Raw genomic sequence first — 23387 nt, forward strand, 5'->3', positions numbered from 1 at the left:
CCATTTATTTGCCTTTTTGGCAGTCCATGGTTTCCATAGAACTCACCCTCCAGACTACATTTCAAATGAATTAATTTTCCTCCTGCCAACCTTCTCTATTCAAATTTCATTTTTGCTATTGATTTCTTGGGTAGATTTGGTCACATAGAATGTCTTAATGGTTTTGTTACACAGTGTTGTGAGGTCAAATTAGATACAGCATGTCAAAAATTATCCAAGATGGTTAAAGCCCTGGAGTAGTTTCAAAAGCAGGAGCCATCTTGCTCTACCTGTGTGACCCTTTTTAGGAATGTTTGTCCGGAAAGTATGTTTCAAACAGGATCATAGTGAAAACAATAGAAATAGGTCTTCAGTTTACCATGCTTTCTGGTTGTTCAGTACTTGAATCTGAAAATCTAGGAACAGTTAGTGAATCAGACATGCATGCCACCAACCTTGATGCTTGGTAGCTCAGCTAAAGCAGAAGTGAGAGGAGCTCTTGGGCCAAGATTTCTCTAATAATTTTTGCACGATTTAGTCTTTTCCTGATGTTCTTGCTGGGGGGAAATGGTAAAATAAAAGAAAGAATTCAGCTTCAGGGGATTGGTAAAATCTGGTATCCATTAGTTATGTGATTTAGTAGTTTCCACTTCTACAATCCAAGTCACCAAGCCAACAAACCTAGGACAAAAACCAAAGAAATGCTACATAGATGATTAATAGTACTTGTGTTTGTGTGTGCTGTGTGCCTTCAAGTAATTTCCAACTTAAGGTGACCCTAAGGCAAACCTATCATGGTATTTTCTTGGCAAGATTTATCCAGAGGAGCTTTCCTATTGCTTTCTCCTGAGGCTGAGAGCATCTGACTTACCCAAGGTCACTCAGTGGGTTTCATGGCTGTGTGGAATTGAACCTGGTCTCCAGAGTCACAGTACAACACTTAAACCACTATGCCACACTGACTCAGTACTTAGTACAGTTGCCCCTCCTAACTCACAGATCTTGGATCCATGACCTTGGAAATCCACGGAGCGGCAACTTCCACTATTCTTAATGGGGTTACTAGAACCTCCGCTATTCTTAATGGAGCACTCCCCTGTGCATGTGCGCACAGGCGCACACATGTTCACACTTGAATATGTGCAAGCCTCCTTTTTAGTGGGGGTGGTGGTGGTCCAGAATGGATCCCCATGAAAACGGAGGGCCAACTGTATAACCATAAGTGCTTAAAGTTCTTATAATATGTCTGTGAATATCTTGTTATTTCTAAGTTACACCTTGAACTTTTATCCCATTTTAATAAATTATATAGTACAGTAATTCGTTCTTTTCAGTAGGTTGTTAATATTTTGATACATGGAACTCAGCTAGTTCCCCCCGCTCTCCAATTTCATCTCTAAGCATAAAGCTGGGCAATAGATATCTTGGGTGAAACTCAAAACCTGAGACCATTCAGATTAAAGAGAGCTTTGGAAATCACATTGCTGGACAGATAATACAAATACAAACAGGTAGATTATTTTCAAATGAAGAAATTTTAAGTCAAAGGGGAAGGGTGTGGAGAAATAAATGTCTTAGGATAGTGAATGGGAGATCACACACACACACACACACACACACACAATTTCCTGTCAAGGGGCCTCTTTCTGAGAAGCTGGAGTGTCTACATCAGGAAATCCTGTTACAACCAGCATCCGCCATGAAAGAAAACATTGCATATCATTTATACTTTCTGTAATAGAACATGCTTGAAGTTTTGCAAGTTCATGCCACACAAAAAAGTAAAGTACACTTGAAGCATTATTAAACTGGCGCTAGAAGGTATGAGATTGCAATACTACTATACAGTGATGAAGAGTTTGCTGGTTTTCAGGTCAAGGAAGCTGTCATTTTTCCAAGCAGGCTAAGTTCAAGGCAGGCTAGGTCTGCCTTGAACTTTAATGTCCTATCATTATCAACTTCTCAAGCTATCTAGTGTACAGCAGGCTTCTAATGGAAAAGTCTTGTATGTAATCATTGGTGTCCACTTACATTCCACCCTATTTCAAAGAGGTAGATAATAGTTTAAATGAATTAAAAAATCCCATTAAAAGACAGTAAAATTCAATTGGATTTACACATTGAAATCCCATAGTACTTATAATATGTCTGTGCAATATACTTATACTATGTCTGTGTGAGAGCTATACTATAGCTCTCAGCTGGTTAATCCATGAATCACAAAAAGAAAGAAAGAAAGAAAAGAAACAGTCAGAAGTGAAAAGTCTTGCTGGACCTCTGAAAGATCTCTTTGCTTGCATAGCTAATGTTTCTCTGGAACTGGAGAACATGTTCTGCAGCTCACTATAGCATACACCCTAGACTTACAGCAAGAGTGTCACCCTATACACTGTACAGAATACACAGTTTTGCTTATGTATTCCTGCTTAGCAAGGAGTTGGACTGGATGGCTCTTGTGGTCTCTTTCAACTCTACAAGCCTATGATTCTATGAACAGCTCTGCTCAGGACTTGCAAACTCAGTGCCATGGCTTCCTTGATTGAACCTATCCATCTTTAATGCCACCTTCTTTTCCTACTGCCTTCTGGACTTCAGCTCCCAGCATCCCAGATGACTTGCCGAGGCTGCTGGAAGCTGAAGTCCAAAACAACTGGAGGGCCAGAGTTTGGACATCACTGTCATTGGGCGTGTTTTCCAGACTTTTAACCATTTTGGTTGCCCTCCTTTGGACACTCTCCAGCTTCTCAATACCCTTGTCTAGTTCTTTCATTGCTTTCCCAGTCCTAGTCTTCTGATTTCTTGACTGCTGTCTCCATTCTGATTAATGCCTGAGGAAAGATATGGAAAATCTTGAACTATTTCAGTGTTCAAGGTCATCATCTCCTTTAAAGTTATGTAAACCATCTTTGAAAATTCTTTTTGTTTTCTTAGTTTCTTAGTTTTCAACTGTAAACCTGCCTTTAGACTTTTTCCTTGGCTTTCCAAGCCTTTGCTATTTTCTGCTAGTGTCATGGCCTCATCTGCACTGTTGATGTTCCTTTCTCCAATTTTCCACAAAACAGGGTCTGGGAACAAATTCACTACCATCCCTGTGTGTAGAGGCATAAAAATAGTAATGAATTTGGATTAATGCATCTTGAAAGGCTAAATTACTAAAATTGAAGTAGATCACATATCTTGTACAAGTCACACCTTGATCTGTCCTGTGTATCTGCTACGCAGTCTTATTACACACACACACACACACACACACACACACACACACACACAGAGTTTCTCACCCACAGATGATATGAAAATACTACACTCTCCTTTTACATATAATTGTGAATTGCACCAGGGCCATAGTATTCATTTCTCAGTGCATTTCCCAAGAACTCAGAAGAAACAAATTATAAGCAACATATATCCTGCAAACAATCGCTTTGGGGGTAATTATAGCAATTGTTTTACATTTGCAAAGTAATACAACGAATATATTTCAGAGTTGCTACAGGATTCCTTTGTATCTTTTTACAATGAATAAGAATTAAGTTACTTTATCCATATAACAGACAACAATTCCTCATTCCTTTCTAGTTACCATTTGTAAACGTTTTAAGTAAGATTTTGATAGATTTTTTTTTCATGGTTTATACCACTCTCAGAACAATTCTAAGGGATTTTTCTGTAAAAGACATGACAGAAAATCATGGAAGAATAACACTGGCCCTTTACAGACCGGCCTGAAAGGCCAGCCTGGGGGCAGAATCCGGGCGTAGCATCTTCACAATGCACACCCAACTCCACCCCCCAGGACGCCCTGATGCCGCACGCCACTCCAGATGGTGCGTAGCGTCATGGCGCACCTTTGATGCTGCATCCAGATAATGTAGCACCATATAGCCACGCCACCGCGGTGCTAGAAAAGGCACCATATAGCAACGCCGCCATGGCTATGGTGCCCTCAAAAGCCAGATCAGGACCGCAGCATGAGGTTGTCACGGTCCCGAACTGCTAGGAAAGGGGTGATCTGTCAAGCCCCACTGTGCAAAAAAGTAACAGAATAGTTACCTTTTTAGCATGGTGATAACAGCAGCAGATGGAGATATCATTAAATGTAATTTGTTCCAGGTTTTGCATGCCATCACAGGCCAGTGTTTTTGAGATAAATTTTCCTCCTCTAAATCTAAATCTGGAGAAAATCTATTCATCTAGTTTCCCATATTGTTTGTTTGTTTGTTTGTTTGAACCAATCAGGGAAATAGCAGAAAGGGCAAAAGAGGAAGAAGTGGGATTCCAATTAAATTTCTGGAAAACAATAAGAAAAATCTGGGAGCACAGAGAAGTGGAATCGGAACAGGAAAAGAGTCCTCCCTCCTATAATATCGACCCCCAATCCAGTTACTATTTCTCTCCCCCTTGTAAACATTTTTACCCCCACCTGCTTAAAGAGGAAACACTATTACCTCTAATCGTACAATGTTTTGTTTAGTTTGGCCTCTGGAAAAAAATAAACCAAATTCTGTAGAAGTCCATCATATGTTTTTGCTAGCATAGCAAATGAATATTTCAGAAGCATGAAACCAAGGCTGTGTTAAATGTTATTTGAATAATATGACTGGGGAGGGAGGGGAGAAAGAATATGAAGGAAGTGTAAGAGAACTGGCTTGGATTTCACAAACTGTCAATATCCAGACTAGTTTAATTTTTAGTTCTTTTTTTAGTCCAGTACACAAGCAAGTTTCAGCTGAATCTGTCTGCCACATGCACAAACATAAAACCCAGACTGAGTCCAGAATGGTGTGGAAGGAACTTGACACAACAAGAAGTGCTAAAGCATCTATCATGTTTTAGCCAATAATGTGAAAAGTTATCAGAAAACATGAGCTAATCAGTGCCATGAAAATGTGGATAAAGAAAAGTTTGTCTTCCTGTCCTGTACTAGCAGAACTCTGGTTTACCATAGAAGCTGGCTGGTGGTAATTTCAGAAAATACTAGAGAAGACTTTTTTCTCTCCACACAATGAATGCATGACTTTTATATCAGATAAATTCATGGATGATAGATGTGTGTGTGTGTGTGTGCGTGTTAGCCAGGATAGGCACATTAAATGTGCATGGTCAGAAGTAGTATATCACTAAATAACAGATGCTGGAGGCAGACATACAATGACCTTTCCTATCTTGCTTCTAAGCTGTCAGAAGCATCTAACTAGACTATTTCTACTCTGTAGAAAAAGTACAGTTTGACACCACTTTAACTACCATGGCTCCATCAGAATCCTGGGATTTGTAGTTCTGTGAGACAGCAACATTCTTGGGCAGAAAAAGCTAAAGACCCTGTAAAATTACAAATCACAGGATTCCATAGGCTGGAGTGACAGCATTTAAAGTGGTATCAAACTGCATTATTTCCACAGTGTAGATGCACCTTAAATGGACATTGATTATATCAACAAACAGAGTGCTTACAAGATAAATTAGAGCAGTAGTATATCTTTATTCGGAAGTAAGTCCCATTGAACTCATGAATAGACATGTGCTGTAGAGTTTGAAGAGTACAGATATCAATATGGCTTCTTGCATGTGTATCCCAGTATGGAATGACAGAGAATGCTTTCTGCCATTTCTCAGAATAATGTGCAAGGGCAAACAAGCTGAAACCTAATCCAGACAAAATGGAGATCATGTATGTAGGTAAACTGATGGCTCTAGAAAGATATTACAGAAAGGATATATCTAGAAAAGCTGGTGCTGGTCTTCTTTTGAAAGGACCGAGTCTTCTTTTTTGGAGTTCTTCTAGACTTGGCATTCAGTATGAAAGTTCATGCGATAGAAATTGTCAAAAGTGCTTTCACTCATTCCTCTAGTATACAAGGTGGCTGTGTGTCCTACTTTACTAAGGATAGCCCTTGTCAGAGGTGAGTCTTCTCCTTGGAGGCATCCTCAGTTTGAAAGTTAGCAGAAGACACTGAATTCTATCAAAGCACCCTCGGTTAGAAGGACTGTGCAGTCCCTGTCTGGTAGTACTATGGAGATTACCGCACTAGGGTAAAAGCGTTCCCCAATGCGTTCTCACGGGTGCGAGCCTGGAACGTGATGAGGGCCAGAATGCTAGTTTACCGCACAGCGGAACGCCGCCGCCGGGCATTCCAAATGTGTTCCAGGGAGGCCATTTCTGGGAACGGTTTTGAAAGATAAAGATCTTTTAGAAGAGAGAGCACAGACCTTGAAGTTTCCCATCAGCACTAGTGCCTGAACAGGAAGAAAGGTCACAACTTTAATCTAAAGGTTGGCTTACACATCTTCTGAACAAATATGTAGAATTAGATTCTTTTTTTCCCTGCACCTTTTTCATTATGCTATGGGCTGTGGAATTAAACAATTTCTAAAACCGTGAAATTTCCTTGCTGTGGAGCCTCCTAGGGTACATTACTCAATTTCTCTGGCATGGGAGGAATAATTCCAGTCCCCCTTGTAGCTAAGTGCAACTCTTCTTCCTTTTCTTCTTAATTTTGTTTATACCCCACCATTTCTCCAAAGTTGGGATTCAAGTGGGCTTACAAATTAAAATAATTACAATACAGTTAAAAAACATCAAAAAGTCAGTGTTGAAATAGAATTGCTGTATTATCACAATTAAAGCACATCTGTAGAAAGGATAAAAAGCAGTTGAAACAGTACAGTTTATACAATAGAGCAGCCTCTCATGAGCCATTTCCTTATAGCTTTGCATTCTAAAAGCCTTTCTGAAAAATAAAAAAGTCTGTTTCTGCCAACAGAAAGACTGCAAAGAAGGGGCCATTCTTCCCAGAATGTGTTCCAAAGTGCAGGGGCAGTCACTAAGAAGGTCATGTCAGAAGTTTGCGCCAACCATACTTGTGAGGGTAGTGTAGCTGAAAGCCTCTCTTGTGGATCTCAGGATCTGAGCAGTCTCTTAGGGAGAGATGTGGGCTATCAGATAGCCTGGATGATGTGTCACAAGAGAACTCAGCATAGGCACTTCTCTGGACTCTGGACTGTGTACCATTTCCAGCTTACTTACATGCAGCTCTTTAGCATGCAACAATAGTAAAATGTGATTGCTCCTTTTTATCACATAGTGTGTGGGGGCTTATTGGAGTTGCTACTGACTGGGGAACTGCACTGTGGTTATGTGGTGAGCACGGGTTTCCTGCTGATGTAGACAACTCCTTGGAGATTGATGGCTCTGCAAAAATGCATTCAGAGACACCATATCCATCCCTTTCTGAAGTACATTTTCACCCTTCTACATGATAAACATATTTTCACTAAAGAGGGGATAAAAGTCTGAAACTCTTGTGTGCTTTCTCCACAATATTTCAAGTAGCAAACTTCTTTTCAGATCATATTCCTTGTTGATCCTCCTACCCTCTTCCTCTTCCTGTGAGCATATCTCTGTCTGTATTTGCAGGAGAATTTGTGATCTCCCCTGTTGAAGGAGAGCTACGTGTTCGGAAGGATGCTGAGCTTGACCGAGAAAACATTGCTTTCTATAACCTCACCATTGCTGCCAGGGACAGGGGCGTGCCTCCTCTCAGCTCCACTGTAAGTCTTGCTGGTTTGAGGGACACATTGCAAATGTGAGGTTCTGAAACCTCCATAAGAGAGAAACAGGGAAGAAAATGAATTGTCCGTGGGAGTTGTTATGGGAAAAAATTAAATGGTGCAAATCCATAGGATAAGATTAATGGAGAGTAAAGTTGGTATGGAAAAATCCTATGGGTGATCATTTGGGTGTCACAAAAGAGTACCACAATGATCTCTTCCTTTGCCTCTCATCATGCCTCCTCTCTTTGTTTCAGGTCATGGTGGGAGTGCGAGTCCTGGACATTAATGATAATGACCCAGTACTTCTGAACTTACCAATGAATCTTACTCTCAGAGAAAATGCACCCATCTCCAGTGTTGTCACCCGCATCTTTGCCAGTGATGCCGACAGTGGCAGGAATGCTCTGTTAACCTTCAGCATCACAGCAGGGAACATAGAGAATACTTTCTACATTAATGGCACTGTAAGTCTTCAGGCTTCCATTTTTCTTTTTCCTTTGAGTTGCTGGAGTACACAAATGGTTTTATGCACCATGCATTTTGGCACAAACACAAGCTCTATAGTGTCTTTTCTTTATTATCTTGATGTTTTATTCAAGCACACTTATTTATGTGTTTGCTGGAATTGTTATTTTAAAAAAAAAACAGAATTATATTCTAATTTTCTTTAGCAAGCCCAAGTTGTCTAGCAAAATGAGATAAAACAATATATTAACTGCCTAAAAAACAATTTTAAAGCAAACCACAAAACAATTTTAAATGAAGCTGGAAACCAGAATGAAGTGGATTTAAGTGATGGCTTTCTTCCCAGAAGGAGACTGGAGTCTAGATGATAGGGAGGTCTTTTTCAGAAGGCTTCTGCACCAAATGTTGCTTCCTTTCTCAAGTGGTTTCAGTGGTAGAAGCTGAGGTACTTGGGGGTTATGTGGAACTGTGTGGGACAGAGTGCTTTTTGTGTACAGTGGTACCCCGGGATACGAATTGATCGCGTTACGAAATTTCCGGGGTACGAAAAAGTTAGATTGGAAAAAACTGTTCCGGGTAACGAAAGATTTTTCGGGTTACGAAATTCATTTCGGCGTGAAATTTAAATGCGAAGCGCGGCTAGCGGCTTTCCAGCGCTAACGGAAAGCCTTTTTGGGTTGCGAAATGTATCGGGTTACGAACGGCGCCGCGGAACGAATTAATTTCGTAACCCGAGGTAGCACTGTATTTGGAAGCATTTTGCACAGTTTTCATGTAAAAACAGCCTCAAATTCATACCAATTTTTTTTTAAAAAATCAAGAATATTAGAGGGCTTCATGAATTGAAACAGTAGAGTTCAGGAGCAGCATGAAACTCATGTGCCATGTTTTCCCCATGCGTGCCTTACAGAGGTCATTATCACACGGGAAATTGGTGAAAATTGGAAGGTCAATGCAGTGTGATCCTGGATGCAATCATGCAGATTCATGTTATTGCACGAGAGGTTATCACACATAATCAAAGTCAATGCTAGGTCAGTTCAAACCCAATCCAGGGTCAACCGAGAGATGTGTAAATTTGGGGAAATACAGAATTTACAAATCCTGTTCCATTCCAAAGTTGGGTGTGGGGGGCTTTTCTCTCCTCTCGGAGTACTTCTGGAGCTGTTTTGGGGATGAAGCAGCCCTCCCCACAGAGACACACACACATTGCCTCCTTCTCTCCCCCCTCCTCTCAGCCCTTTCTGGCCCTTTCCCTTTGCAAATTCATTCTTTCCAACTAGAGGGAAGGGATTGGCCAGGGCTCTCTCTTTCTCTCTCGTGACCCTGTCACAAGATTTTCTTGGCAGGTTTATTCAGATGGTGTTTGCCATTGCCATTTTCTGAGGAGGCTGAGAGAGTGTGACTTGCACCAGGTCCCCAGTGGGATTCGATCCCTGCCTTCTGGAGTCATAGTCCAATGCTCAAACCAAGTACAAGGTTGCTTTAGACTGATTTGAATTGGTGAATTGCCTAAATAATGTGAAATAAAGGGTAATGAATGAACAAATAACGTGAAACAAGGCAAAACCATGGGAACCGGAGGCAAGTCCCGCCGGAAGTGTAAAAAGGTCACGATCCAATTCTGCCCTCACTGCGCATGTGCAGAGATGCTAATTTGAATTCTAGACTACAAAGGGTACATACTCATATGATAATTTATTTTGCATTCACACTATTTTGGCTTTGGGATGGGCGCTGTGTTCTTCTGTGCATTTGATAACCATCTGTGTAATCGCATTCATTTTTTAATTGGCCCTACTTTCTTTTCTTTTGAAATTGAGAGACATTCCTCCTGTGTGATAACATCCAATCTAATAAGAAGGAAAAAGAAACATGATGCTCTTCCCAAGACACAATGGTTGCAGTCCCCCTATAGTCATAGTTCCCCAGGCTGATGGCACAGAGTGTTCTTCCCTTCAGCTCTGCAGACCCAAAACGGCATGCAAGGAAGGCATTCATTCACACTTCATATTAATTTGAATTTGAAATGTATGCAAGCCCTGGAATTTGTGGTTTGTTGCTGCACCAGAGCTCTCTGACAGAGAAGGCTAAAATATCTCACAAAACTACAAATCCCAGAAATCCATAGCATTTAGCCATGGCAGTTAAACCAGTATCAATTTTCATTATTTCTGCAGTGCAGATGCAGCCTTAGTTGAAATAAACTACAATTTGATACAAAGGGGAAATCTTATTAAATATTAAGCACATCAGCACTTGAATCTAACAGTTTAGAATGTTTTTTTTAATATGAGCAAAATGCATCTGGCTACCACAAAAGGTTACATGTTCAGTTCACCCTGAATAAACAACCAGTGTCCCAGTTTGTTCTGGGGAGGTTTCCTCCTCAGTCTTAGCAGAAGTGGGAGTATGTATTTTGTGGATAATTTACCAAACAATTCAGATTAAGTTTAGGTCTTTCAGAGATATCTTATTACACAAACAGTTCTTTGTAGTTTTTTGAGAGCAAATATCTCCTAGTAGAGAATATTTAGAATATCTTGCAGATGGGACCCAAGTCTAAACATGAAATTAATTTATGTTTGTATGCATGTTATAGACAGCACCTGAAGGTAATTTTATACACAATATTTTTAATAATTATGTTTATGAAATAAAGTTTGTGTACAGTGAACCATGTACACAACCATGTTTGGATTTTGGAGTATTTTAAAATTTGGAATTATGGATAAGGAATACTTAGCCTGTATGAGATATCTGTGAATGAACAATTGTCTCACTCGCTATAATGCTAGAAATTTGTGAACTAAAGGAAATTTTTGTCACTTGGCCAGTTTTTTTATTTAGGGCATCACCACCACCCCCATAGCTATACCCTTGTTTAGTCATTTTTGTACCAGATGCTAAAATGGGATCCAAGGTGGTACTGTCATTAAGCTAGCATGCATAGGATTTGACTTTCACAGGACAAAGTCAGCAATCTTGGTTTGTGATAAGACGTATTTCAAGTGTTGCAACTTCTCTTATTTGCTGTTCTCATAACGCGTAATAAATTGAGAGGAAGTTGAAAAAGTCAGCCCTCAAACCAGCCACAACCATTTTCTGCTGATACAAAGCATGCCCCATCTCTTCAAAGTATATAATATTATGTGTGTCCTTGAGTTGAGGATTATGTTCACTGCAGTGTTTTATACCTAATGCTACTGGGAATATGAGTTCGATTCTGTAGGCTGTGTTGACTTTAACAAAATCACCAGAAACTGAACAATTCATTATATCTGGTGGTCTGTTTCTAGTTTATACTCAAAAGTAAAGGATGGTTTTGAAATCTGGTTTCATTTCTTTTTCTGTATTACTGGTGCATAGACCCTCCCATGTCAGTCACATTCTGAGTGGCTTTAGGCCAGCATGACTTAGTGTGTGGTGCGTAGAAAGGGTTTCTCCCTACCATATCTCAAGAGTGTAGAGTTCATACTGCTTTCATAGCATGCTGGCATGAACACTGTGACAGGCTTCATAAAGCAACAACTATTACCTTACCAAATAGCCATCCTACTCTAGATAAAGAGATGAACCTCTTAAAAACGATACCACACCATTTGTCATTTGTCATCATGAAAGTGTTGAAAGCTAAGAGGCATCAAAACTTGTATGCAGTGATTAGTGAGAGAGGGGAATCTAGATAATGCCTGCCTTTTGTCTTCACCTCTCTATATCTGTTTTTGCTCCATGTGCTCAAACCTTTTGCTTCCTTCTTACTTGAAGATGTCACTTCCCTCTTCTTTCAAGAAATCAGTTAATATCTATGGTTGTTTTTCTCCCTTTGTCTGGGAAAGAGTACCCATGAGGCTCCAATCCCAACAGTGGATGCCAGCTTTTAGGGGCTCTTGTAACCAAGTACTGTATAAGTCAACATTTTTTTTTTTTTTTTTTGGCTATCCTTACCTATCCTAAGATGGATTTCCTGAGACAATAAACTTCTATTTTTGTGTTTACTTTAAAAGAGCATCCAGAGTCATTTCTCCTGCATCCACCACAAGTTCATGTTGCACTAGCCCCACTGCACTCTGCTTAATATAGATGCTAAATATTCATACAGAAAGAAAACAATGTCATTTAATCAATTTCCCCATACTCTCTCTCTTTTCCTTCTTTCTTCTTCTTAACTAGACTGGGATTGTTTATGTAAACCATCCTTTGGACCGAGAGCGAGTATCAGAATATAGGCTGACAGTGACAGTGAAGGATAACCCAGAAAATGCACGCAACGCGAGGCGGGTAATTATATACTTTTCTGTCTTCCATATATAGCACTAGAGTTGGTTTACTGAGAGGCTTTTGTATAATATGTACTGTTAAAAACATATGACACAGGTCCACATGTTGCTTTCTCTGTTAGGGAATCCCAACAAAAGATTTCAAGGCCAGGATTAAAATGTTTGTAACAGCTCTACAGTTCTTCATTTATATTCCACTTTTCATGACAGATGTTTCAGAATGTCTTAAAAACCATGAAAATATTTTTGCCCTTAATTTATTTTATATGTTGTATTATAATATTATAATGTATAGTATTACAATGGTTATTACCATTGTAATTGTATTTGTGTTTTCAGTATTAGAGAATATGTCAGAGCCAAGCCTGAATACTTTTCAGAAACACTTCAGGGCTGTGCATACTGGCCATAAAGGCCAGGTTGGGCGTGGAGTCCAGGTGTAGCATCCTCATGACATATACCCCAGCTCTGCCCCAGGGTGCCATGATGCCACGTACCACACTACACGGTGTGTGGCATCATGGTGGTCCTATGGCGCTGCATCCACATGACACAGTGCCGAAGGAGCGCTGTAAAGCCACAGCGACATAGCTGTCACGCCCTTTGCAGGGTGCAAAAAGAAGACGCTTTTTGCGGCTTCTTTTTGCACATGGCAAAGGCCAGATCAGGGCTGCAGTGTGTGGTTCCTTCAGCCCTGAACTGACTGTAAAAGGGGTGGCTGCAGGCAACCCCTTCGGAGCAGTCTGCACAACCCCTTCATTATCTTTCTGGGTTTTAGCTGGGTTCTGAGGTTCATAGTTATGTCAGCCTAAGGACACCTTGCACCCAGATTCAGGCAGACTTTGAATCTAAACAAAACACCAAAACTCCTGAGGAGGCCAGTATGTATTTTTTCCAACATTCTTTTCATGAAGAACAGTGGAGACTAGTTTGCATTCTTTCAGCACTTGTGTTATGAGATGTTGTATTTTTCTGACAACAATTCTTGCTAAAGTTAACAGATGTTTTTGTTATTTGAAAAAAGCCTTTCCGTCCTTTTCCTTTTTGAATACACTACCTTAGGATTTTGAGTTGCTGGTGATTTCAGTAGCAGATGAAAATGATAACCATCCCCTCTTCACTCAGAGTTCTTACCAAGCTGAGGTGCTGGAAAATTCACCACCAGGTGAGTATTTTCTTCAGCAACTCACCATGTTTAACGGAAGGTCTCTTTTCCAGCCCAGATGCCCTCTAGTTAATGAAAGGGACCAGTTTTCGTAGTGTTAAGACAAGGGACATATAATTGGACAAGCAATCTCGTGTTTTACAGATTTAAGATACCGTTTCAGTTTCTGAAAGTGATAATCTTTTCTCCCACTTGCAATGTTAGTTTGGCAAACATTTGCCTATTTACCATATTCCTCAACCACTTTCTCAGAAAACAGAGGAACTGTTCCAAAAACATAGAAGCAAGGGAAGTGGGGGGGGGGGGTCATTTGATATTACTGTGAAAGAGCAAAAACAGCCATGTCCAGACAAAGCAAGCCACAGAAACTGAGGCTAAGGCCAAACAAGTCATATTACACTAGTCATAGCAAACCTAGAGGGGCTACTGTATCTAACAAAAGAAGATGCTCCTAATGAAGCCATGTTTAAGAAATTCTAGTTGAGAAATTTAAAACAGGATAAAACTGGGAAAGGTAGTTTTTGTCTAGAATATCTAGGTTTATATCAGCAGTTGCAAGTTTGCTCCTTGAAAAAGTGAACATCTGTTAATATTTTTTAAATGAAACTAAAACTTTTCTCAGAACCCTGTATCATGAGGTACCACATGCAGCCCTCATTTATGCAGGCATCCACATTTGGTTAGAACCCACCTATTTTCCTGTTCAACTCAAATTGATTGGCTGGGCTGCAGGTAGAGAGGGCATGGTGTTCCATGACTTTTGAGATTGGTGTTTAGCCACTGGTAGTTTTGACCACAGTGGAGACTGCTGGGGACTTGAGTTTGTTGGGGACATGTGTGTGTATGCATGTGTGTACATGCAACCCTGCAGGCCCTTGAGTATAGACCCTCAAAATTAAAATGGTTTGCAACCCTGTGCATTGTGTTGAACACCACTGCTCTTACTTTTCTGTGGCTTCTGAAATGCCAAATTTTTCTCCTGTTATAAAAGTGTAGAACCACTTTGTGAGATTTATGCAATCAGCAATCTTGGATTTTTATGAACTAGTTATGGCATTTTAAGGTTTAAAGGTGTGGCTTTTTTCTAATTCCTTTGCTTGAATTAAATAGCATAATTACAAATAACATGGTACAGTGGGCACTTCCCTTATGCGGGGGATCCGTTCCAAACCCCGCAGTGTAAGGGAAATCCAGTGTATGCTGGATCCCCATTAGAAATAACTGAGCTCGTGCTTTCCAGCACGGCTTTCATCGTATGCTGAAAGCCGTGTATGACATGGGCGCACTGTAATCATCTGGAGTCCTATTTGCTGATGCCAGGGAAATATAAACAATCCTGTAGTCATTATATTTTATCCTCCAAATCATGGCTTGAAAGAGATTCAGAAGTAGCTATGCTCTTTCTTCCCCTTACAAATTATGTGGAAGGGGACACTTCCCAGTTTGAGCTCATCATGACTTAATGGTACGACTGAACAAAGAAATTGTCATTCAAATACACTTATCATACTGGGATTGGAAAGCATGGTTTCATTCTAGTTTGTGACCCTGGTTTGAAGGGGTTGCTCAAAATGTGTACTTGCTGTTTTAACGTAATTAGTGCAATTTTCTTAAATGAGGTAGCATCCTATGAACTTGAGTATGTAAGGGAAGAGGGAATGATAGATTATGGAAGCAAATAGATTATTTCTTATCCTAACTGTCAACCATAGTATTTCCTAGTCCAAGCAGGGTGGGCAGCTCACTCCACCATTTTAGGGTGAGCTGCCTTTCAGATTGGACCACAGTTGCCCCTGCAAGTCTGAATGCATTAATTTAGTAATTTCACATAGTCACACTTCTCACCAGGAGTTTAATTACATGTAACTTTAATTGGAGAACTAATACTTTGTGATTACTTCCCAAATGTTTAATACTTCAGTAAAATGTAGTGTGTTCTTGACTGGCCCCTCTTGCATGATATGTGACTTCAGCAAAGAAGGTCGAGTTCCCTGTAAATGCCCTGTGATTTTGAATATGGCTGATGGATGTGTGTGCTTTGTTTTAGCAGGGCTGTAAGGCTTCTTCCAGGGAGCGTCTTGATTCAGTCTGCCAAGGTTACATCAGGCATCATGTCTCATAGGCCGTCACCCTGTTTCATGCATTCATTCTTCATTGTTGATCACTGGGATATTTTCTGGGGAGAGGAGGGAGGGAATGAAATCTATTGATGTTACCCTTGTTATTTAGGCCTCCATGCTTCATTCAGGTACTCGCATCACAGTCCTTAATGGGCCAATTCTAGCTTTGGACAATGACCAGGGTGTGAATGCAGTGGTCACATATCAGTTCCTTGGAGCAGCAGTGCATCTCTTCTCCATTGACCATGAAACAGGTAAGAAATCCAGGTATCCTGAGATAGAAGATAGCCAGTCTCCCTGCTCTGCTCAGGGAGATGAGGTAGTGGAATCTTTTTATTTGAACAATTTGAAAGCAGACTGGAAGCAGTCGAAACAAAGAACTACAGTGGGTCCTCTGTATCCACAGGGGTTTGGTTCCAGGACCCTACACTGATCCCCAAAAACATAGATGCTCAAATCAGTATTTAATATTAAAATTATCTGCATTCTACTGCTGCCAGGCCAAGAAACAGTTCTAGGATAGCAGTGGCAACTGCAGCAGCAAAGCCTGGGCACCAGGCACATATTCTTCCTGCTTTGGCTGCTCTTTCCTTTGAAATTCGAAAGTGGTGGCTGGCATGGTCCCAATAGGAAGAAAGAAGAATGTGTACCTGGTACCCAGGCGTCCTTGTCTTTCTGGCTGAGGTTTTATGGTGGGAAGGTGGAAAAGGGAGTGAAGAAGAAGTTTAAATTCTGGCTGAGGCTTCATGGGGGAAACATGGGAAAGAGAGGAAGGGATGCAAAATCTGGCTCATATTGGGGTTTTGAAACAAAATGTAACTCAAAGGTAAGGATGGAAAGAATATTCTCAGTTATTGATTTCCTATTTCAAAAATAGGTATCCCAACAGTTAGGAAACCCCATCAGGAAGAATAATAGAATACTGAAGTGTTCTGTTATTCTGACAATATGCATATGGCCAAGATCACCAGAGAAACACACAAAGGTGTGGTATGTGTGTGTAAAAAAATGTTTTCCACACAGAAGACTCACATGATGACTCCAAGATGAGAGATTTCCAAGCCTCCTTTTAGTTTTGCAGTTTGTTACAACTTGCAAATGCCAATTTGTGTTTTTAAGCATTATAATTTGCTGCCATTTTCATGTTGGCAATTTTGGTACATGGTTATTCAGAGTTGAGAAATGTTTGGTTGTTCTTGGTTATATTTAGTATTCTGTATAGCTTTTTTTTAAAAAATGACATTTTTGAATAACCCCCAGGTGTCATTCTGGTGAAGCCAGGGCAGGTGATAGATAGAGAGGCCTTCTCAAATCCAGTCCTGGAGTTTCTGCTGGTTGCAGTGGATATTGGCAAATTAAACAGCACCTCTGCCCTCACGGTGACCATTCTGGATGATAACGACAATCGGCCAACCTTTCATCCAGCAGTGTTGACTGCTCAACTGATGGAAAATAGCCCTCCAGGTCAGAATGAAGGGAAATGCTGGGAGGTTATGGGGATTTAAGAGTTACTGGGATTTTAAAAAGAGAAATTGTGAGGATCCAAAAGAAATGAAGGCATGAATTCTGAAGAGTCAGGAAAATAAGGGGATTCAGAGTATTCTGCACTATAATCTCTACTGTTTGTGGGTAAAAGATTCCCCCCCCCCAAAAAAAAAACTTGGTGATGAATACAGTTGTAACAGACTGCTAGTGTAACTTTCAGTTACATTTATCAGAGCATCATAACATAGCCACTAATATTCCAGCAGATTCCTGCCCCCAGCAGATGTCCAAGGTGTCTATTAGGATTTTTTGCAGAGAGCAAAATTGGTTCTTTGCTTCCTTTTACTGATACCCAGTAACATACTGCATTCTTGGCCCTATAATGACACGGTTGTTTCTACTGTTACCACCTCAGACAGAGCAAATTGTTTGCAGGGTAGGGACAGAGAAAGGTGAATTGCCTCCACCTATACCAGGCATGGAAAACCTTTGCTCCTAGGCCAGAGAGGAAGGGTGCCCATCCAGTCTACAGGATTCTTCTGCTATCTCCAGAAAGTTACTAGAAAAGCTGGGAAGCTGTTGCATGGAAATGAAGTCCCCTTAGTTGCTCAGGAAGATGTTACATGCAGGCTTGCCACTGAGTAGGCATGTTTATATCCAATAAGCTTATCATATGGCACTTAGAGGGATGGTAACATAATGGAACAGAACGAAATGGGGGGAGGACATGTGTTACCACATGGGGGAACGCCACTGATGCCACCGGGACTCCCCAAGCCATTTCCCAGCTGTTCCCCAACCGTTCCTGGCAGCCGATTTTGAAGAACGGTTCAAAATCATCCTTCACAATCGTCTGCCATGGAACAGTTGGGGAATGGCTTCGGGACTTCCAGTGGCATTGGCGGTGTTCTCCTGTGTGGTAACACATGTTTTCCCCTTGTTATGTTCCATTCCATCCCTCCAAGTGCCATGCAATAAGTTTACAAGTGTGTTCTATGCACTTGGTGAGACTGTCCGAACCAGAAATAATTGCATCTGGCTCTGCTCACTTTTGCTTTGGTTCCATCCCATACTGTTATACTTACTCGTTAATAAAATATGCCTTTTTAAGCAAAAGAAAATGTTTTGCTATCCTCACCGATACCTCTTGGTCCGGTGAAATACATAAGGCTTCAATTGTCTGTTGTTACATCTATTAAAGTTTACCTCCAGGCATCTACAAATGACAGCTCTATCTACTGAATTCTGAGAATTAGCACTTACAGAACAGGATAGGATCCTTAATTTTTTTGTAGTCAAAAACATCATTTTGCTTATGTGCTCCAGATAATGCTTCACAAATTGTGGGAAGGAGGAATTTCTTACTGATCACATTGCACATCTATCTTTATAATAGAGGTTTTGTAGCCTTCTTTATAGGTTCTAGAAGTTTCTGTCCCAGGAACAGCTAGGGATGGCAATTAAATTGATTGATCCAAAATGGCAGCATTTTTGTTGTTGTTGTTCTAAATATACTAAAGGGGTTATTGGAAGATCATCCAGGCTGACCTCTAATGATACAAACTGGTGTTTAAGGTCCTAGATGGTAAACTGACATTAAATCACAGTTTAGACATAATGGAGAACTGTAGTTTAAATTAATCAGGATTAGTACCCTTATGAAGAACAGGCAAGGGGGGAAAGCACACGTGTTCTCAGCAACTATACTATAAGAAGTATACATCTGGAGTGCATTTATTTCTTCATTAACTAAAAGGTGCAATCTAAGTAAGTTTAATTTCATGTTTCCATTGCTTCTAGCTAAAGATTTATCTTTCATTTAAAACTGGCTTATTGTTGTTGTAAATGTTGACTGTGCTGTGCTGAGTTGTTATTAACCTTTGTATACTACTAATACTCTCAGGAGAATTTTATTCTGTGTGTGTTTGTGTACAAATGGCCTAGAGATTTAATTAGCAAGCACTGATTATCTCTCTTCTTTCATTTTTTCCCCAGCTGGCAATCAAGGAAGAGAAAATAATTTGGTTTTGTGTATATTTGTTCATTTTGCATTTTTAAGAAACATTGCTTTAATTCTTAATATTTTAATGCAACACAATTCATTTTGTGCAGACCACATATATGGCCTTATTCATTATTCCATGAACCCTTGTGTAATCCTTCTTGAATCCCACTACTATGGGATTTAATTTAGATACTTTTGCATATATGCTCCAGATAATACTTCAAAAATTGTGGGCAGAAGGGAATTTCTTACTGGACATCAATCACATTGTACATCTGTTTTTATAACAGGTTTTTGTTAGCTTTCTTTATGGGTACCAGAGGTTGCTATCCCACAGGAACAGCTGAGGATGGCAATTGATTGGATAGATCCAAAATGGCAGCTCTTTTGTTCTAAAAGCCCAGGCAACTTAAATCTCTCTAATGTCACAGTCTGGGTTTTCCCCCCCTAGGTTTTTCTGTTCTTCAGGTAATAGCAACAGACATGGATAGTGGCCTCAACCAGCAGATGAACTATCGGATTGAAAGTGGAGCTCAAGATAAGTTCTTGATCAGTGCAAATAGTGGGGTGATCAGCGTGGCTAATACAACTATAGACAGAGAAGAAAAAGACAACTACCGGTTGACTGTGGTTGCTATGGATCAGGGCACACCATCTCTCTCTGGCACAGCCACTGTGAACATCATTGTCGATGACATCAATGACTCTCAACCAGAGTTCGTCAACCCCATCCAGACAGTCAGCGTGCCTGAATCAGCTGCGGTGGGCACATTTATTGCTGAGGTGACAGCAATAGACAGAGACCTCAATCCACAACTGGAATATTACATCATTGAAATCCTGGCCAAAGATGATACAGATGCTCTTGTGCCAGACCAGCAAGGAGCTTTTGCAGTGGATTTTAGAACAGGTACAAAAGGTGGAGAATGAAATACAGTTCTGAACCGTTTCTTTTATAAAGGATGTAAATCAGTGGAAGGCAGGAAAAAACAATGACTGCATACAATTTTAGCACTGAAACAAGTATTATGGACCTAAAATGGCATTTACAGTAACTGCTATATTAAATGTGCTTTCATAAATCTTCAGCTGGTGCTGGAAAAACCAACCAGTGTTGTTAAATTGCAAGAAAATAGTGAGAAAAATTAATCTCCTGTCTTTTCTGTCTTCTCTTATTTCTGTTTCTCTTTCCTTTTCACACTCTGCCCTTTGCCCCCTTCCTCTTTCCTTGTCTATCTTGCCCTTGCTTTCTCTTTCTTTCTTTGCTCACTTTTTATGAGTAATTGCTCCAACCAGCTAACTGTAATCTTCTTATTTTCCTTATGGCTTTCAAACTTGCAGGTTTGATTTCTGTGTTTCTCTGTGGTGTGGTCAGTGTCCTCTTTCCATCTCAGTCAACACCTTCCCATCTCCACCTTCATCCTCATCATCCTCATCCTCATGTTTAGTGCTGGTTTGTCTCATGCTGGCAGGCAGCAACTGCAATACATGTCTGCCATGCATTGTGTTCTAACCTTCCCAGACTGAATGCTGACAGCAACTCAGAAGCATCTAGCTGCTAGGGAATGGGAGGGGCAAGCATATTTAGGGTAAGTGATCTTTCACCCTATGCTTTCCATTATAGTGAAGGATAGCAAAGGATCATGAAATCTAAGGACAGTTTGCTCATGGGTGATGTTATCTGCTTGCCACTAATTTTTTTAACCAACAGTTTTCCAAAGGAGCTGAAGGTGATAGTTATGACCATTATTATATCTTTTTACCTCAACAAAAATCTTGAGACAGTGTTTTAATAAAGTTCTCCCAATGACCTTCATGGCTGAGATATGAACTTAGGTCTCCTTGAACTAATCCAGTACTTCTTCCGGAACTCTATGCAGTCTAAACGTAACACAGTGATTTAATACATTTGTGGTGGTGTAGCAAAGTTATGCACCCGTACATAAGACCAGACCATGAATGTCCTAGGGCCTTTAAAGGTGTACTGAAGGTAAATTATGAACTTCAGCATGGTATTCGTGGACTGTGAGAGCCAGATTAATAGTGCAATATTATACATGTTCACTTAAAGGAGACTCAACTGTTTTCAGTAGGGCTCACTCCCTAGTAAATGTAAATTAATTAAAAAACCCAGATTGTATTAGCAAGTGTACTTTGATACAGTTTTCATGTATATTTCAAAGTTGTCATTTTTCTCAGTCCAGCCTCAGAACCCATTTAGAGTAGATGCAGCTGGGCTTTCCACAAAATACCTTGCATTTAAGTAACCTGGTATGTCTGTAGGAGAATTAGTTGTGGCATACAAAGCAAACAACAACAACATATTTTTAAGTAACATATAGTACAGAATAAAGATTTATTAAATGAAGGAAATATGAAGTAATATTTTTTATAGATGGCACTGTGTGCTAATTCATTGAAAAAAGTTCCATAAAGATGAAGAAAAAAGGCTAGGAAGACTTTTTGAGCTTGGTATACTTTTCCAGCCTATGAAGCCTGTCTGTTCCTTGTTCTGAGGGCACTGTGTAACTTGCTGTTCCCCCCTACACCTTCCTTTTCTACTTTACAGGTGCAGTAAAAGTTAAATCCACACTAAACAGGGAACTGGTGGCCACTTATGAAGTTACAATCTCTGTCTATGACAATGCCAGTGATGTGGTTGATCGTTCAGTTAGCGTGCCCAATGGTAAGACTGATCTTGCATTGTGGCATTGAGACCAATAAAGGAGAGGTGGCAAACTGATTAATGTTCATGTTTTTCATTCTCACTGTACCTCTTTTTCAATTTCTCTCTCCTGTCTCCCAGCAAAACTAACAGTAAATGTGTTGGACGTCAATGATAATGCTCCCCGATTCCGCCCTTTTGGGGCAACATTTTTCACAGAGAGAATTCTGGAAGGAGCAACTCCTGGGACCACATTGATATCTGTGTCAGCTATAGATCCAGATAAAGGTGCTAATGGACAGATCACATATGAGATCCTCAACCTCTCCCCTGAGGGATATCTCCAGCTTGAGGACATCTCAGCAGGTAGATGGGTGAAACAGGCATGGTTCTCACCCCTATCACTTTTGAAGTAATTGTTATCCCCAAATATTTCATTGATTTTACTAATTTCATACCCGATCTTTCTATCAACTCCCTTTTTTCTTCCTTATTCAAATTCATAGCTATAATTGATGATTTCTCTTTATTTATGCACAATCCTGACACTTCAGCAAATTTCTTAAGCTTAGTTAATATTTGTTCAATATTATCAACTGGATTAGTAAGTGTTATGAACAAATCATGAGCGAAAGCACGCACTTAAAACTTTTTCCCTTTAATTTTAACCCCTCAACCTATTTATCTTGTCTAATATTAATCAAAAGAATTACTAATGACAAAATAAACAATAGAGGAGAGATGGGACAACCCGGTCAGTGCCTTTAGGTATGGCTCTCGACATTTCTCCATTTATTAAAAGCTTTGCTGTTTATCTTTAGTATATTGCTTCAGTCTAACCTAGGAATTTAATTCCAACATTCACTTTCCTCAATATCTCCAACAGAAATGACCAACTTAAATTATCAAATACTTTTTTGAAATCAATAAAAACTAAAGCTAATTTCCTGTCAATGTTTTTCTCATAGATTTCAACTAAATTTAATACATGGCGTATATTATCCTTGATATATCTATTAGATAGGAAGCCCTTCGGATCGTTTCCTAGCCACTTAACTAAAACCTTTTTTAACCTTTCTGCCATAATGGGAACAAAAAGTTTATAATCATTATTTAAAAGAGAAATTGGTCTGCAGCTTTTAGGGTCAGATTTATCCCTCCCTTCTTTCAAAATCAAAGTAATGTGAGCTTCTAACCAAGTTTTAGATATATTACATTCTTGGATTTGGTTCATAATGTCGCTCTTTGTTAACTTTTGAGTAGGCATTTTTCCTGACTTTAGTCTGTTTCTTTGTTCCTAATAGCGTGCGCGCGCGCGCGCACACACACACACACACACACCAGGGGGGGAGAGTGAGAGCGCTTTCTGCATTATATCTTATACTCTATATGTTATATTCTATAGTGCATACTCGGTGCTCTATAGATATATTTTCACGCCTCAGAGTTGCCAATCAAAATAAGCTTGACCTGTAAAATGAGTCAAATTGAAGAATCCCTGTACTTAAACAAGAAATTCTTACAAAATTTCTCCACAATGGTGAGGAGGTTATTCTTCATATGAAAACAATATGTTTATTCTATTGTTTATTTCAGTTTACTTCCTATTGCATTTCCAACAATGCAGAAACCTTTCCCCTCCTGCATGCATAGGATCAGCATCAGCAAC

The 23387-nt window shown here is 39.9% G+C and overlaps 1 protein-coding gene across 1 annotated transcript in view; it reads left to right on the forward strand.

The window, feature by feature from the left end:
• Positions 1–23387, forward strand: part of LOC149318775 (cadherin-23-like) — a 582387-nt gene that overhangs the window by 525859 nt on the left and 33141 nt on the right. The window contains exons 41-49 of the mRNA XM_089510444.1: positions 7397–7530; positions 7788–7997; positions 12172–12279; positions 13341–13443; positions 15692–15817; positions 16824–17027; positions 19505–19963; positions 21623–21739; positions 21860–22084. Coding sequence (XP_089366570.1) covers positions 7397–7530; positions 7788–7997; positions 12172–12279; positions 13341–13443; positions 15692–15817; positions 16824–17027; positions 19505–19963; positions 21623–21739; positions 21860–22084 — 1686 coding nt within the window. The remainder of the gene's footprint in view (positions 1–7396; positions 7531–7787; positions 7998–12171; positions 12280–13340; positions 13444–15691; positions 15818–16823; positions 17028–19504; positions 19964–21622; positions 21740–21859; positions 22085–23387) is intronic.

This window comes from Sceloporus occidentalis, unplaced genomic scaffold (assembly GCF_023333645.1).
Source record: "Sceloporus occidentalis isolate IW3139 unplaced genomic scaffold, rSceOcc1.0.p SCAF_2, whole genome shotgun sequence".
In the NCBI taxonomy this organism is placed as follows: Eukaryota; Metazoa; Chordata; class Lepidosauria; order Squamata; family Phrynosomatidae; genus Sceloporus; species Sceloporus occidentalis.